Below are 17,207 nucleotides of genomic sequence, written 5' to 3'. Positions count from 1 at the left end.
CCTCGCCCGCGCCGCCCGCCTGCGCCGCCGAGCCGGTGCCCGGGGTGGCGGGGCTCCGGAACCACGGCAACACGTGCTTCATGAACGCCACGCTGCAGTGTCTCAGCAACACCGAGCTCTTCGCCGAGTACCTGGCGCTCGGCCAGTACCGGGCGGGGCGGCCCGAGCCCTCGCCTGACCCCGAGCAGCCTGTGGGCCGCGGCACGCAGGGCCAGGGCGAGGTCACCGAGCAGCTGGCGCACCTGGTGCGGGCCCTCTGGACCCTGGAGTACACCCCGCAGCACAGCCGCGACTTCAAGGTGAGCCCCGCCGCGTCCGTACCCCCAGGAGGGGGCCCTGCACCCCGCGTCCCTGGCGCACCCGGCTCCCCAGGTCTTCCATTCCTCCTTCCCTGGCGGCGCGGCGGGCCAACCAGCGCTCTGGTCTAAAGCGACGTCGGCCCCGAGTCTAGGACCGATGCCACTGTTTGTAAGGGAGACTCACCCATTCATTCTTCGAGCGCATATTAAGGGCTTACTACGTCCTGGCCCTGTGATGGGCACTGGAGGGAGATGGCAGTGAGCAAGACCGCCTGCCTTCATGGAGCTTACATTCTTGGGAGTGGGAGTTGTTGAGCCTGGGCTCAAATCCTGGCTCCACCACTTACTAGCATTGTGGCCTCAGGCAAGTTTCTCAGCCTCTCTTTGCCAGCTTCCTCATCTGGTACCTACCTCATAGGTGGTTGTGAGCTGCAAACAGGTTGATATGTTGGCTTGAACCCTATGAGATTACCCATTTTTGACCGTTTCTGACTTCCAGATTGGCACTTCTATAGGGTTCAACCTGGTATGTAAATCGCTTCCATGGTGCGCTGTACCATATGTGTCTGCTGCGTTTACTGTTTTTATCCGTCCCGATTTCAGTAAGGTAAGGGGTCCTATTCGAGAGTGGTTTGAAGGAAGTGAAACTTGGTGATGCGATTGATGTGCTGTCAGGCTGCTTTAAATAGGAAGGGCCAGGGTTAGGGTGACCTCCTGGAAGAGGTGACCTTTGTACTTGAGTAACCAGGGAGACTTGAGGTCAGGGGGAATCCCGCTTCCCAGGTACAAAGAAAGTGAGCTCCTGAGAGCCTGGTGCACTTGAGGAACAGCGTAGCTCTGGGACCAGCAAACTTTCTGTAAAGGGCCATATATGGTAAATGGTCAAGATGCAAAGTCGAGACTCTTAGATAGGTTCAGAAAACAAGAAAAAACAAATTTCCACAAAGTTTGCATTGAAATAAAAATATTGTGAGTGTGTACCATATTTCGTAATACAGGTCTCCTAATGGTAGGAATGTTTACTACGTAGTTGGAGTTTATCTTAATTGGAGTTCAAAATTAATGTTCTCTGTCATCAAATTGGTTACGAATATTTAGCTCCACAGACTGTTCTTAGCACACAGGCCCTGCGGAAGCAAGCAGTGGTCTGGATACGGCCCTGGGGTCCCTGTTGGCTGTCCGCTGGGGGCTGGAGGTGTAGTGAGCTCCGCTGAGAGCTGAGTGGTGGCTGTGGAGGGCCGTTGAGGCGGCACTAAGGAAATGGGCTCTTGTTTTGAGCAAAAAAGAGGGGAAGATGATTTGAGATTGTGTGAGGGATCCTTGGAGGTGGGACATGGATATGGTATTAAATAGAATGAAATCACACAGTGAGAGAGTTAATTCCTTTTCCATTCTGTCTGTCCTGATTACGCCCAAGAGAAGGTCTCAGCTTGGTGGTGGCCTGACTTCAACACCTCATGCTCACTCCCCCGCCTTTTTTTTTTTTTTTTTTTTTTTTAACAGAACAAGCTTTAAGTTTAGAGGCCTTGGCAGGCGGCAGTAGCTAGGGTTTAATAAGGTTATGTTTTCATTGTGTTTGTTTTTACGTTTGTCTTCTATTTGTGGCAAATGGTGCTGGTTTTCCATTGGTGCTGTGAAGTGTCTTTCCAAAAATTTATTTAAGTAAAAATAAATGATTTGGTTAAAGTATAAAACAATCTGAGGATCCAGCATTTGACTGAGGACCTACTTTGTTGAAGAACAATACTGCCAGAGTGTCCCCCAACCCTTTTAATGCATGTTATTTATATTGATTTATGTTCTGTTTTTCTTTTTTTTAACTTTTAATGTTTATTTTTGAGAGAGAGAGAGAGTGAGAGCATGAGTGAGCAGGGCAGGGACAGAGAGAGGGAGACAGAGGATTTGAAGTGGGTTCTCTGCTGATAGCAGCAAGCCGGATGTGGGGCTTGAACTCACAAACCGTGAGATCATGACCTGAGCTGAAGTCAGATGCGCAACCGACTGAGCCATCCAGGTGTCCCTGTTATGTTTTCCTTAAAAAGAAAAAAATTATTGCTGTTTGATCTTGGAAATATGAATGGAAATACTTGACTAGGATAGGAACTGGAAAAAAATGAGATCAGTGTCACATCTCAAAATAAGAAAGTAGGAGAGAATGGCAACCAACCAGCTACTGTCTTCTTTCTTATTTTTTTTCTCTTTGCTTATAGTTGCCTGTCAGTAGCCACAGCAAACTGCAAACTTTTCAAGGTCAGAACCTAGTGTTTTAAATTTGGTTTTCTACTCTTTCCAAAATATAAAAATCAATTCTTCCAGCATTTTTGTATGTGAACATTTCCATTGCTTTTTAAAAGGTTGTCTTTTTTTTTAATCCATTAAAAAGCTGTGAACAGAAATGGGTCAATAATTCTAGAAATGTGGAGGCTGATTTTTAAGCATGCTTTGGCAAAGTTGAACAGATTCTTAGAGGCCCTATTTTTAAAAAATATAATCTTCTGAACCCTTAGTAGATTTCACATTGCATTCATTCATTCACTTCCCATTTATTAAGGGTTTACTCAATCAGTTAGGAATGCATTCAGCACAAGAAAGAGGAAGCCCCACGGATGGCTTAAGCAATAAGGATGTTGAAATAGCTCACACAGTAAGTCTGGAGGCAGGTGTTCTAATGTATGATGGCTTGCAGGGCTCAACAGGGACTCAAGACTATTTCTGTGTCTCCACTCTGTTGTACTTGGCTCTTTTGTCCCTTTGGCTTTTTATCCTTAATATTGGTCAAGGTAGGAAGTCACTGGAAAGTAAGTTCTTCCAGAAGCACCCCCTGAGTAGGCTTTTGCTGATATCTCATTGACTTACAGCCATGTCAGTTGGCCACCTCTGGCTGCCATGGAGGCTGGAAGGTAGTTATTGGGTTTTCTTGGCTTAGGAGAGAAGATGAGTAAAGGAGGAGTTTGCCTCAGAGGCAGCCTGCCAAAGTGTGAGGTACTTTTATTTCAGAAAGACACTGTACCTGCCCGTGAAGAACTAAGTCCAGTGAGACGTGGTACAGCCCCCAAACATCACATCTTGTTACAAAGCTGACTGGGATTTGGTGGAGCTGGGGTGGGGCCTGAGACTCTGCATTTCTATCAAGCTCCCAGGTGATGCTGATGCTGCAGCTCCATGTAACCCTCTTGCTCCGGGGAACAAGTAAAGCATCACAGAGCAGTGGTCTGCAGGATGAATAGAAATTAGCCTGGCAGAGAAGGGGTGGGGGAGGTATGAAAGGGCATATGCGGTTCTGGGAGAACAGTGAGACATTTGGTGGCTGGTTACCCCACGAAGAGCAGTGGGGGTGCCAGCAGTCTGGGAGAAGTATGTTGGAAGTGGAATCTGAAAGGCTTTGTAGGCTATGCTGGTTTGGACATTATTCTCTGGAAGTTGAGAATCCAGGGCTGATTTTTAAGCAGGAGAGTGATAGAATCAGACTCTTCACCTCCTCCCCCTCCCCCTACTCCGCCCTTGCCATCCCCCCCTCTCCCTGAATTAGGTAAGCCTGGTGACAGTGTGGAGGATTACTCCCCCCCACCCCCCATGTTTTATTACAGCCCAATTTGATGGGTACTTTTTGAGCATAAAGAAAGTTGAGTTGAACACCAAGAAGGTGGATGCGAGGCACACCTGTTACCATGGCCCTTTCCCTGTATGTGGCCAACATTAGTGTTCAATGCCGATACTCTTTCCGTGAGGTCACAGTCAGCCTCAGAGTCCTGCCCAATTCTGGGCTCCAGGCAGCTACTACCATTTGATTGGAGTTGCCAGAGAAGATAAAACCAATTTGCCACCTTGAGAGTTTGCCTTGAGGTCTCAAAAAGCACTTAGTATGTCTTTGAGTGTGCTTTTATCGTCTTAAAACTTCCCTAAATTACTAATGATTTTCTTTGTAAGTTTTCCAGTTAGAGTTCTTTCTTGATTCCTAACCACATTGATTTATTTGAGGTTTAGGAGCGTGCCAGGTAAACAGTTTTGGTTTGGGATGAGCTAGATGGTTGTTAAGGTTGGACTTTCATTTTACAAAATGAAACTGGTTGAATGCCCCAACCTTGGTATGCTTTAAGAAACGTCTCTGGCTGCCATGTGTGTCCTCTTCTCCTTTTAAGCAGGTGTTTTTCTCCCCCTTTTAGAGCAGGGTTCTCAACCTGGGCTCTTTTGCCTTCCCAATCCTTCTATTCCTGGGGATATTTGGGCTTGCCTGGAGACATACTTGGTTGATGTGACTGGTGTGGGGGTGCTGCTGGCTCTGGGGTTGGTTATCCAGCCCAAAATGTCAGTAAGGCAGAGATTGGGAAGCACTGTTGGAGGAATGTTTTGTGCCTCCTTAGGACGTTTTTCTTACTGTCCCAGCCTTTTGAATGGTTGCTGTGGTAGGTTTTCTCCTGTGTGTGTGTGTGTGTGTGTGTGTGTGTGTGTGTGTGTGTGTGTGTTTGCAGCAGCACTAGAGTAAAGTTTGGACTTTATTGGCAGGATCCTTGGACCACTATCTTAGTAAAACAAGGAGAGAAAATAAATCATTCTGCAACTTGAATGCTCAATATGCCGTTTTAAGAGGAAATGAACTTATTGTCTAACTAGTAGGATGCTCGCATGCACACTTCCAGCTCCTCATACATGCTGGTTTCTAGTACTCAGAGCCCTTTCACAACAAGTAAAGAGATGGGTGGTCATCTTTCAAGTAACAAAGATACGTTTTGTAGCAGCAGTGTTCAAACTGTGCTGCCAAAAAACAACTAGAACAGAGTTCTCTCCTGATGAAAGAACTGTGGGGAGTCCTTCTAAATTTGCCATAAAACAAAAAAGAATTGATGGATAGAAATTGCTCTTCATATTTTTCCCTTGAACTGTGGTGCCTGGCGGTGCTTCTTTATGAGTGAGAGTCCTCAGGTTTACAAAGGGAATAAATGTATAAATGAGTAGTAGCCAATAAGCTAGCAACTGGGGTTATACTGGCTTGGTTTCATATCTTACTTTTTCATAGACTCATGTTGGAGGCTTTGATTTTATGCTGCTGACCTATGATCTAAGTTTTCCTGGTTTGTGTGAAGATGTTTAGTATATTGGTATTTCACAGTGGTTCCCAAGGAGTACTTGGACTTGAGGGTGCCCCTTAAATTCATTTGAAAAGCAGGAAGAAAATTGTGTAGGTCACATTTAGATTTGTGGCCGAGTATAAAGTGTGTGTCTTCTTGACCAGTTCCCTTCCCTGTCCAGTTCTGTCGCTTTTGTGGTGGGGAAGCTCCACATCTCTGAAGGAGAAAGGAGGTAACAGAATCATAAAATTTTAGACGTAGGGGGAGATGTGAGCGGCCTCAGCTTTTCTGGATGGCTAGAGACCAAGAGAGCAGAACCAGAACTGTGATTTCAGTCTTTGTCACTTTTTTGTTGGTGATGCACACGCCGAGTGCTGCGCCTCTGTTGCCTTATTTTTACAACCATTGAAATGACAGTTCTCCGCATAAAACATAAAGAGATAGGGTGAGGTGTGCTGACATGTAATGTTCCCCCCACCTAAGACTATGGTGCTCAGTCTTAGTGAAAATAAGGTCAGCTGCAGCTAGCTTTGTATACGTGCCATTGCTTCTCAGACTTAAGCACTTTTGGAAGTTGGCCTTAATAATCCTTTCAGACCACTTACATGCATATGTAAACGTGTCTACATCTTTTGCATTGATGGGCTCATGCTCCACATATGGTTCTGTAACTCACTTTCCCCTATCCCCGTCCATGGGAAGCATGGCTTTCTTTGTTTTCTGCTGGTAATCCAAGTCCATCTCATTCTTTTTTAAAAAATTTTTTTTCTTTATTTATTTTTGAGACAGAGAGAGATAGAGCGCAAGCGGGGCAGGGTCAGAGAGAGAGAGAGAGAGGGAGACACAGAATCTGAAACAGGCTCCAGGCTCTGAATTGTTAGCACAGAGCCCAGTGTGGAGTTTGAACCCATGAACTATGAGACCATGACCTGAGCTGAAGTCGGATGCTCAACTGACTGAGCCACCCAGGCGCCCCTCATCTCATTCTTTTTGACAGTAGTATAGAAGCCCAGTGGTGGGTGTTTAGGCTGTATAAAGTTTTGAATCCTTGTAGCCAGTCCTTCAATATACATCGAGTCTCCTTTTCTAAAGACTGAGTCTTAGAAATGGCACTACTGAGTCAAAGGGAATTTAAATGTTGCATTTAAAATGTTGCTGCACCTCGCGGGATTGCCCAGCAAAGAGTTGTAGAGCACAAAGTTCTCTGACCCATTCACGGTTCATGCTAGGGCCTACCCCTGCTGACAGGTGCTTCCTCTGATTAGTGACTGCCCTTGTTTGCCATTTTTTAAACTTAAGACTATTTTCTTTTACAGGGTCAGTTTGTGTTTGTTTTTTTGTTAGGGACTGTCCTGGCATTGTAAGATGTTTAGTAGCGTTCCTGTCCCCTACTCCAGACCATCAAAAATGTCTCCAAACATTGCCAAATGTCCCCTGGGAGGCAAAATTGCTCCAGTTGAGAACACCTGATTTGGGGAGAAGGGGAAATGAATGCAGATGAATGAGATGAGAAGGGGCCAATTGTGGGTGGCCTTGAAAGTCTGTCGTAACAATTTAGCCTTGAGGCTGCAATCAGTAGTGTTTCAATACAAGCTTCTTGAGCTGTGCACACACTAATTTGATGAAAAGGATGCTTTAGAAAAATGGGTCTGATGGTGAGCACAAATGAATCCAGTGGAGGAGAAAGTAATTGCAGGAAGAGGGCAATCATAAGTATGAACTGAGGAAGGGCGAATCCAAGGGACATTTTGGAGGACATCATGACATTATTAGGGAGAGTCCAAGGAATGGGGTTGTAAACACCCCATGGAGTTTCTGAAAACCAAGGTTTCAGAACTGAGAGATGGAGAAAATAATGGGGATTATTTGATAGGAATGGAACAGTTGGAAAGGGAAGTGGGGGAAGTGGTTTGTGGAGCACAAGGGGCAGAGAAGATCATGCATTTAAATTGAACATGGGGTCGGGGATCATGAGATATTTAAGAAAGTAGACAGGAACTATGGTGCAATTGAGGACTAGGTGTGTAGACTTAGATTCAGCTGCGTATTATGTGAGCTATCTCGCGTAATCGTATTTTTATCACTGGACAAGTTTAAGCAGAGCCCTGGGGGTGGTATCTGAGGTATCACATACCCTGTAGTGGATTGGAGTGGATTCAGTTTATTTATTTCTTTTTTTTTTTTTTTTTTTTGCCTTTTGTTCCTTTCCTCTGGCTTTAGAGTATGTATACAGGATGTATATTTGAAGCAGAGTTGACAGTGTTTGGCAGCTTTATGGGTGTGTGGCGTGAATCAGGAGGCATAACAACATAACTCGGAGGTACTGAAGCAGGGTGTTGTGGGCAGGCGGGTAAATTCAGTTTTGGACAGGCCATGTAATATCTGAACAGAAGAGTCCTAGGAAGACTTTTTTTTAAGTTACATTTGTTGAATGTCTATCATCTATCAGGTACTGCGCAAAGTGAACCATCTGAGTTTTTGGCAACCCATGTAGAAAGGAGCTGCTTTTGGATTTATCTCTTACGTCAAGATACGGATGTAATTACACAGGTGCTTGCCCTGACTTACAGAGGCTTATTCTGAATTAATTGTTTTATGTCTTCCTTTGTGTGGCCTCAAGTTTTTAGTTTGACTCTGCTTCTTTTGTTTTGTTTTTAGAGTGTGGTTTGATGGATTTTTCCTGTCCCCCTCTTTCCACTTGTAACAATGAGGGGCTACTAAATAGGGCAGTGTTCACTGTTTGTGTAATACCCCACAGCTGTTTCCTATAGTAAAGACTCTGGAAAACAATGACCTCATGGTTTCCACAAAAAACCTTTTATATATAATAGTGGAAAAGAAATCATTGAAAGCTGGGTAACTTAAAGTTCTGTCCTCTGTAGCTTTTTCCCTGAAAAATACTCGTGTTTGCTCTGCTAATTAATCCTTCACTGGCTGTTCCTCAAATGACCTTTTATGTTTAACAAACAACATTTTTGCAGTGGAGCACATCGAGATATCTTGTCTTTCATATGACTGTGGTCTTTCTTCATTTAGAAATCATTGTTTTATGCCATGGACTGTGGCAGTTCCTAGAGGAATTGGCCAGTCACTGAACATCTGTTGCTTCTTCCCTCCGGTCGTTGAGGCTGGATGGTAGCGAACAATGTGACCACAAACAAACAGTTCAGGCATTAGAAGATTTCATGGGACTCGTCGGGAACTGCCTTTGTTGCTTCTACTGCAAGAACTTTTGTAAGCGCATCACCAGCTCAGGAGATTCTTTGACTTGAATTCTTGGTATTTTATCTATCTTCCTTTCTAAGTTTATTTTTATTTGTTTGTTTGTTTGTTGGTTGGTTTAAAGTAATCTCTACACCCAACATGGGGCTCAGACTCATGACCCTGAGATCAAGAGTCACATGCTTTTCTGACAGGTGCCTCTTGGTATTCTAATATTTAAAAGCAAGATAGAATTGTCTGTTCTCAAAAGATTTGAGAAACAATAATAATCATAATGAAAATACCATTTATTTGTGTGGAACCAGATCATTTACAAAACGCATTTGATTCTTGAACAATACCGGTTTGAACTTGCAGGTCCACCTATATGTGGAATTAAAACACACACACACACACACACACACACACACACAAATTTTGGAGATTTGTGGCTATTAAAAGAAACTTGCAGATGAACTGTGTAGCCCAGAAATATTGAAAACATTAAGTAGAAGTTAGGTATGTCATGAATGCGTAAGACATATACAGATGCTAGTCTATGTTATCATTTACTACCATAAAATATACACAAATCTATTATAAAAAGTTAAAATATATCAAAACTTAAGCACACACAGACTGTACATGGGACCATTTGTAGTCAGATGTAAACAAGTGCAGACATGCAGTATTAAATAGTAGAAATTAACTGTAGTGCATACTGTACTATCATAATATTTTCATGGCCACCTCCTGTTGCTCTTGTGCTGTGCTCGTGTTGCCAGCAGCCACTTAAAATGCCAAGTGATTCCATTTTTGAAATTAGGATACTGGGATTCAGTGCTAGTAAGTAGCAGAGCCTTGCGTGATTTTTATGAGGATTAAATGAGAAGATGCAAATAAGGGTTTGGTATAGACACTTGCACATAGTAACTATTCCGTAAACCGGCAGATAGAGGGTGATAATGAAGGTAGTCATTCTAACGCTGTAGCCTCAAGAACCCTTCCCCATTTCTAACCTCCGTCTCTTCTAATGGCCAGGTTTTATTGCTGCCAGATTTATCTTAAAGTTTATCCATAATTATGTCATTGCTTTTCTCAAGAATTGCTTTTACTTTATCTTTTCTATACAAAATACGATATACATTTCTTAGCTTGGCATTTAAGCTTTTCCAGAAAAATGAAATAAAAGGTTTACATAAAAATAGTCCTATTAAAAAAAATTGGACTCTACAGACATAAGCCTACTATTAATTTGCTCAAGTATTTCTAAATGCCAACCCTCAACTTTTGTATCGGGTCATGGACTGGTGACAAAGAGTTCACAGACAAGCATCTGTCTGTGGATCACATTTTGAAGAGCACTGCTGTAGAGCTTCCTAAACTCTGATTTTGCCTGTTGTGTTCCTGTAGTTTCAATTAAGATGTTCTGTTCCTGTATTTCCTATAAAATGGTAGATTTAGAGGCTTAATGAGATTCAGAGTTGAGGTGTTTTTTTCTTTCTTTTCTTTTTTTTTTTTTTTTGGTAGTGTTGTTAACTTCCATCAGGAAACCTATAATGTCTGGTTGTGTCTCTTACTATGTTAATAGGCATTGATGATTATTCCTTGAACAATTAGTTCATTAAGGGTTGAAAACTGGTGATGTTATAATTTTAACATTCTTTCTTATTAGCTAGAACACTTCTGTAGCAACTCATGCCCCATCAGTTACTTGGTTACCCCAACATAAATTTGGAGAAGAAAGGTAAGATAAATGGTTTCTGTTTTTTCCCCTTTAATTTTGGTTTTCAAAATAATTTCATGATTTTCAAATGTGGTGAGTTTTTTGTTAAAACCACATGAACTCATGGATTTAAATGTATACGTGATGTACTTCAGTTACATTTGTTCACCTAATGATGCTCAAGTTGTGCCATTTGTGGCCAGTAGCAGAAGTTGGCCCCTGAATCCTTTTGACATGATATTAGTTGTCTGTGATGTCAAACCAGAATCCAGGGAAGATATTCCAGGCTCATCTTAACACGTTTCCTGCCCCAGATCTGGGATTAGTCATTTCTTTAAGGATGCTGGTTGCCTTTTGTTGGCAAATGGTATTGAGAGGTCACAGTCTGGGCCCTAGGAGTACATGTGCTTTCTAGGTCTTCTAAGTAGAGAGAGCTAGAAAATATGTAATTTCTTTTAAAGGTGTAATAAATCACAAATTTATATTGATAATTTCCTTTAAGAATTTCAGGGTTTTTCTTGAACTCGTCGATGTTGCATCTGCTTCTCCTTTCTTCCATGCTGAAAACTCTGTTCCCAGTGTCCGTGAAATTTCTCATTTGCATTATCCCACAATCCTTGTAAGTCTGAGGATAATAATCCCAATACTACCACCAGCAAGTACGTGTGCTTGAAAAATATTTAAGATTTATTTTTTGTAATTTTTTTTTGTCTGTAGGACATGGTCTACAGGGTCCGTATAATCAAATTATTGTTTTTTTTTTAAGTTTATTATTTTAAGAGAGACAAACCGTTAGTGGGGGAAGGACAGAGAGAAAGAGGGAGAGAATCCCAAGCAGGCTCTCTGCTGTCAACCTAGAGCACTATGTAGGGCTCGAACCCATGAACCATGAGATCATGACCTGAGCTGAAGTCAAGAGTTGGATGCTTAACAGACTGAGCCACCCAGGCGCTCCTCAAATTACTGTTTTAAAGTCACTTGGAATAGTTCTCAGTGTGGCATTGTCACCAACTACATACTTATTTAAAGTCACTTATTTATTTTTGATTTTGAAGGATTGCTTTTGAAAATTTAATTTTGTTGCATAATTGTGTAAAAAATAAAATACATGGCCTGAAGTCAAATGTACAACATAAGATCTGTTCAGACAAGTCTGGTTTCTGTCTTTGATCCCTGTACCCTATTCTCTTTTTCCCTAAATTTTATTATTTATTCTTTTATTTTAATAGAAGCAAATTAACCTTTCTTGCTTTATTTCTATGTGTGTGTATGTGTATTGTGTGTATATTCATATTTTTTCTTATTTAGATATATGGTAGAACATTATACAGAATTTTTTCCCTATAGCTTTTTTGTATAGCTTACATGAGTGCTTACCACATGCCCTACATAGTATTTTATTTATTCCTTATAATGGTGTAAAGTAGATACACAAATTATTATTTTTGTCTTACTGATGAAGAAACAGAGGCATCTCTACAGACTTTTAATTTTGTGACTCTCTAAATTTCCCATAGTAACTGGTCCCATCCTTTGTATGCATCTTTATGAGTGAATGAATGGGCAGGGAATTAACTTCTATCTCTGCTTTACTTTGAGCGATGAGGGAGGCAGGGAAAGGCTGTTTAAACTGTGAAAGAGGAGATTAGCATTTTCTTAGAGGTCTGGAGCTTTCTATAGCTGGAGAAGAATATCAGAACTGCTCCTGACCAGATGTGCTCCCAGTACTTCTAAAGATACATGAACTTCGAACATTCTTTAATCTTACCCTAAAATAAGGGTCCTTTTGTAAGAGGATAGGGGCAGCTTGGTAAATCTCCCTTATTTTAGAGTTTAAAAAGAAGACAAACTCCTTTAAAAGCAGTAGATCCTGGGAAATAGCTACTAGTCAATATCAGGATTTTAATAGTGACTGGAAGGAAAGAGGAGAGTAGTTTCATTTCCCTCAGGCGGGGTGAGAGAGAAGAGCATTGGCAGCTTTTTATCATCTCTCTAGAGAGGAGGGGTTGGTTAGGTTGGGGACCTGTTGGTCATTACCTTTGAAGCTCTGTTGTGATGCCAGGCAGCTGGTTAGGCTGTTGTAACTGCCCGACCTGCTTCCTGGTGATACCCAATTCTGGCTCAGGCTTCAGGCTGCCAGCATCAGAAGATAGTGTCAGGAGGAGGGTGAGGGCAGCCGGGGGCAGGTCTGCCCCTTCCCTTTTGAAAATCTGAATGATTGAGTTTTGAATTCAGTGAGAATCCTGGAGCAGCTGAAATCTTGGGCTGGTCACTGAGCCTCAGTTTCCTTAACATTCCTTTTCATTGCCGTATGATACCAGCTTCACAGATCACGGTGTTTGACAGCCATTTATTTCTTTACATCTGAGTCATGGGAACATTTAGCAGGAAAAACCAACCAGGCGGCTCATACATCCACCAGCCCAGCCTGTAAGAGCTAGCCTGGGACATAGGCTTTTGGCTGTTATGAGTAATGCTGCTGTGAACACTCATGCACAACTTTTTGTGTGGACATATGTTTTCATGTCTTTTGGGTATATGCCTAGGAGTGGGATTGCTGGGTCATATTGTGACTCCATGTTTAACTTTTTGAGAAGGTGCCCAACTGTTTTTCCACAGTGGCTGCATCATTCTACATTCATACCAGCAGTGCATGAATATTCGAGTTTCTCCACATCCTGGCCAACACTTGTTACTGTCTGTCTTTTATTAAAGCCATCCTAGGGGCTCCTGGCTGGCTTAATCAGTAGAACATCTGACTCTTGATCTCAGGGTTGTGAATTCAAGCCCCACATTGGGCATAGAGCCTCTTAAGAAAAATAAAATCAAAACAAAAGGAATCTTAGTGAGTGTGAAGTGGTATGTCATTGTGTGTGTGTTTTTTTCTTTTGCTTTGTTTTTAGTGAGATCTTTTCTTCCTTCCTTCCTTCCTCCCTCCCCTGACATGGGGCTCGAACTCACAACCCTGGAGGTTAAGAGTCATGTGCTCTAACAACTAAGCCAACCGGGCACCCCTCATTGTGGTTTTGATTTGCATGAAAGATGTGCCTGGTTTCATTTGCTTAAGTTCATTGAGATAAAATCTGTTTTGGTAAGAGTATTACCCAAGTTATTGTAGAAAACTTAGGAAGTATGAAAAAGTTGAAAGAGGAAAATAGAGGGGCGCCTGGCTAGCTCCGTTTGTTAAGCATCTGACTCTTGGTTCTGGCTCAGGTCGTGATCTCATGGTTCATGCCTTTGAGACTGCTGACGGCTTGAAGCCTGCCTGGGGTTGTCTCCCTTTCTCTCTGCCCTCCCTGCTCGCTCATGCACTCGCTCATAGTAAATAAATAAACATTAAAAAAAAAGAGAAAAATTGAAAAATTTTAAAAGTTTGCCTTATTATGTTCTTGCTTTTTCTCCCCTATGGATGTGTTTTACCATAATTGGTATCAAACTGTATATACCTTTAACATCATATAATTTTCACTTTATATTATATTATGATTAATCTTTGTCACAAAACTCTAGATCATTGTATGAAGGTATATGATGTCCTATTTTTGGATGGTTTCTGGTTGTGATGGATATTTTTTACATAAATCTTTTACTTTTTTTTAAGAGCAGAAAATGGTGATTATTCATAACATATGAATTCTTAAAATCAGTAAGAAAACTACTGTTACTTTTGGTTATTTCTTTAGCATATGTAGAGTGAAATTCCTGGGTCAATGCTTATTTATTTTGAAGATCCTTAGGTTACGTTGTTACTTTATTTTATAGGATTGTGCCATTAGCAGTGTGTAAGAATGTCTGTTGTACCCCACTGTTGCAGAATAGAAATCTTTAAGTCGATAAATGCAAAATAGCATTTTTTGTTTTAATTTGCATGTCTTTGATTACTAGTGAGGCAGGACAGCTTCATCTGTTCTTTAAAGTGGCAGTATACCCATATGATAGCAACATTTTGATAACTCACAGAATTACCCTGTTTTGATTTCAGACTTCTCCTTGTGTGTTTTCTGTGTATTCACACGCTCTTCCATTTAGCCTTCACCTTCTACTGTCAGATGACTGAGGCCTGAACCAGCTAGAATTGGTCAGGCCAGACCAGGCTGAGGCTGAGAAGGATCTAAATTGTACTTTGCTAGGGAAAGCCTAGAGACAGAAGGAGCCCCTTTGTTGGTTTTTATGCAATCTGATTTTCACGGTGAGGGTTGAAAGACCGGGCAGAGGCCTGGATTGATTGGACCATACCTGAGTGCCGCTCAGGCGTTAACCCGGCTTGACTCTTAGGCCTGCATAGTGCTGGGTGTGGAGAAGTGAAGTGACCAGCCCATGACTTGAAAACATCTTCAGCCAGATAAGATTTATGGGGTTGATGGGATTCTGGGTTTATGGCCATATGAACACATCATTTCTAGTGAAACTTGCTGGATATGCTTTTGAATGATACCTCTTGGTTACTACCAGTTGATGTTTCAGTTATCAAAATGCAGTAACAATAATGCTTCAAAACAAGATTATTTCTAGAATATTTTGTATACCTTTATAAAACTGGCTGTGAGTCAAAAACATTTTAGATCTGTTTATCATCAGATACTAATATGTTCAGAATTAAGAGGGTGCATGCTTTGTGTCTTTGTTTATAATTACATACACACACACAGATTAGGGAAGAAATATATGCATGTTTAGCGTTGGAATACTTCAAGGCTTGACTTTATACATTCCCTACTTCTTGTCTTTCTCACCCTGTTCCACCTTCAAGGGTGTATAGGGCACTGCACTGCCACCCCAAAGAGCAGTGCCGCTCAGCCAAGAATTTTGGCCTCTGTGCTGGTGAGCAGTGCTATGTGCTGAGTTTATAAGCCAAGCGCACGCTCTTCTTCTGCTTCTGTCCACTTGATCAGGAAACTGACTCTGTTTTGTTTTTTTTTTCTCTTCCTCGGGCTAAGCTTTCACCTCCCACCTGGCAAGCCAGGGTGGCTTAAAAAGGCCCTTGGTGGGTGTCTGTAGACGTAAACTCTTTTTTTGTCTCTTTCCGCCAGTTTTCTTTGATGCTAGCTGCTGTCACTTTTTCCCTCTAGTGATAAGATCCAAAGATTGGTGTGGGTTTGGGTTTAGGATTACTCTAGGCAGAAAACTTTGCTTTGAGGCTCTTTAGGTCTGTCTAGCAGAGAAAAAAGAAATTCTCAGCATAGTGCAGTCTGATTTCACTGGGACTTGGGGCCAAAGCCTCAACTACAAATAAGGTACATTTGTGTTTTGCCCGCCCCATCTTCAGTGCAGAAGATTTAGGTTCCGTGGCCAAAATCCCAGGGTGTGTTCTCATAAGATCCCCTTAAGTTCCACCTGGTCATTGTTACCAGCAAAGTCATTTTAGAAAACATCAGAAATATGGAAACATATGAAGAAGAAAGGGATAAATCATCTAAAACTTGCCATTCTGAGGCAATGACTGTTAATGTTTTGGTGTATATTTTGAAGAATAGAAGACAAAAAGGTCATTAAAAATGTATCTTAAAAGCTTGAAATCTTGTTCATATGTAGTTTTGCATCTTCTTTCCACTTAATTGTATTCTATATTAATTTCTCCATGATTTCTGAAACTTAAAATTGTAAAGTTCCATCGTAGAAATATAAGTTCTTAGGTATTTATTTTTTGATTAAACATTTTTAAACATTTATTCATTTTTGAGAGACAAAGAAAGAGCATGAGGGGCAGAGAGAGAGGGAGACACAGAATCTGAAGCAGGCCCCAGGCTCTGAGCTGTCAGCACAGAGCCTGATGTGGGGCTTGAACCCATGAACTGTGAGATCATGACTGGAGCCAACGGTGGACACTTAACCAACTGAGCCACCCAGGTGTCCTTATAGTTTCTTAGATATTTTGATGAATTTTCTAGGTTTTCTGTTTTGACTTAAAAAAATTAAGATCTAATTAGTTTTATTAAATAATTCATGAATCAAGCAGCATCCCATCTAGCAAGTAGAGGGGGGTTCTAAGATCTCTGTTTTGACTTTTAACTGTTAAAGATTATTACATTCCCATGTGATGGCCTTTTGGGTAAACCAGGACTAGATGTTTGCTTTTCTTCACTAAAGAACAAAACAAAAAAAACCCCACAAACGTTTTAAAAGGCATTATTTTATTGTGGCTGGCAAGAATCTTAGAATATGTTGGATAATGACAGAGAGACCAAAAAGAAGATACTCTTGAGTTACTTAAGCTACTTGATTAGCTACATAAATGCCTTCTGGTGACCGGAACTGACTTTAGCCTTGCAGTTGGCTGGGCTTGGCCACTTGGGGTGTGCTGGAAAGGACTGACAGGATCAGAATTCGTCACCACCAGCAGAACAGCTCGAGCATGTTAAGGTGAAGAGCACTCCCCTTTATGTTTTTTGATGAGAGACAGATGTAGTTCTCCAGAGCCAGATTGTTGTCTCTCTCTTGTTTGCTTTCTCCAGCATCCTGGGACACTCAGGCAGGACATAGTTCTTCACATGCTGCAACTTGATCTTCTGACATAGTCCAAATTCCTTTTACTCCTCAAATAATAACATCTCAATTAGATAAGCTTCATTTTTATTTCTGGGCCATATTTCAGTCATAGGAAAAATACAAATTACAACAAAACAAACACTGATTAACAAGGATTTATTTAAAAGCAAATAAGTTCCCAGAAGCCTCAGGCTTGGTACAGCTGTAGTTCAGTCTCTAACACATGTTTTATGTCTGCATTGAGAAATGACATACTGGATGATCAAGTCCTGTATGATCCTGAGTCATATAAGGAAAACAATCGTTTATTGAAGGATTAGGGACAAAAATGTTTTAAGGCTGTTTAAAAAATTTTTTTTAATTTTTAAAATTTTTATTTTTTATCATAGTTTATTGTCAAATTGGTTTCCATATAACACCCAGTGCTTC

At 41.4% G+C, this 17,207-nt stretch overlaps 1 protein-coding gene across 1 annotated transcript in view; it reads left to right on the top strand.

Annotated features, from left to right (window-relative positions):
• Positions 1–7: 7 nt before the first annotated feature.
• The window catches only part of USP31 (ubiquitin specific peptidase 31), a 62,468-nt gene continuing 45,268 nt past the window's right edge, over positions 8–17,207 (top strand). The window contains exon 1 of the mRNA XM_029947379.1: positions 8–299. Within this exon, the coding sequence (XP_029803239.1) occupies positions 81–299 (219 nt within the window). The 5' untranslated portion in view covers positions 8–80. The remainder of the gene's footprint in view (positions 300–17,207) is intronic.

The sequence above is a fragment of the Suricata suricatta genome, chromosome 8 (genome assembly GCF_006229205.1).
Source record: "Suricata suricatta isolate VVHF042 chromosome 8, meerkat_22Aug2017_6uvM2_HiC, whole genome shotgun sequence".
In the NCBI taxonomy this organism is placed as follows: Eukaryota; Metazoa; Chordata; class Mammalia; order Carnivora; family Herpestidae; genus Suricata; species Suricata suricatta.
Note: the sequence above shows the minus strand (reverse complement) of the source record. Positions and strands in the feature narration are given on the sequence as shown.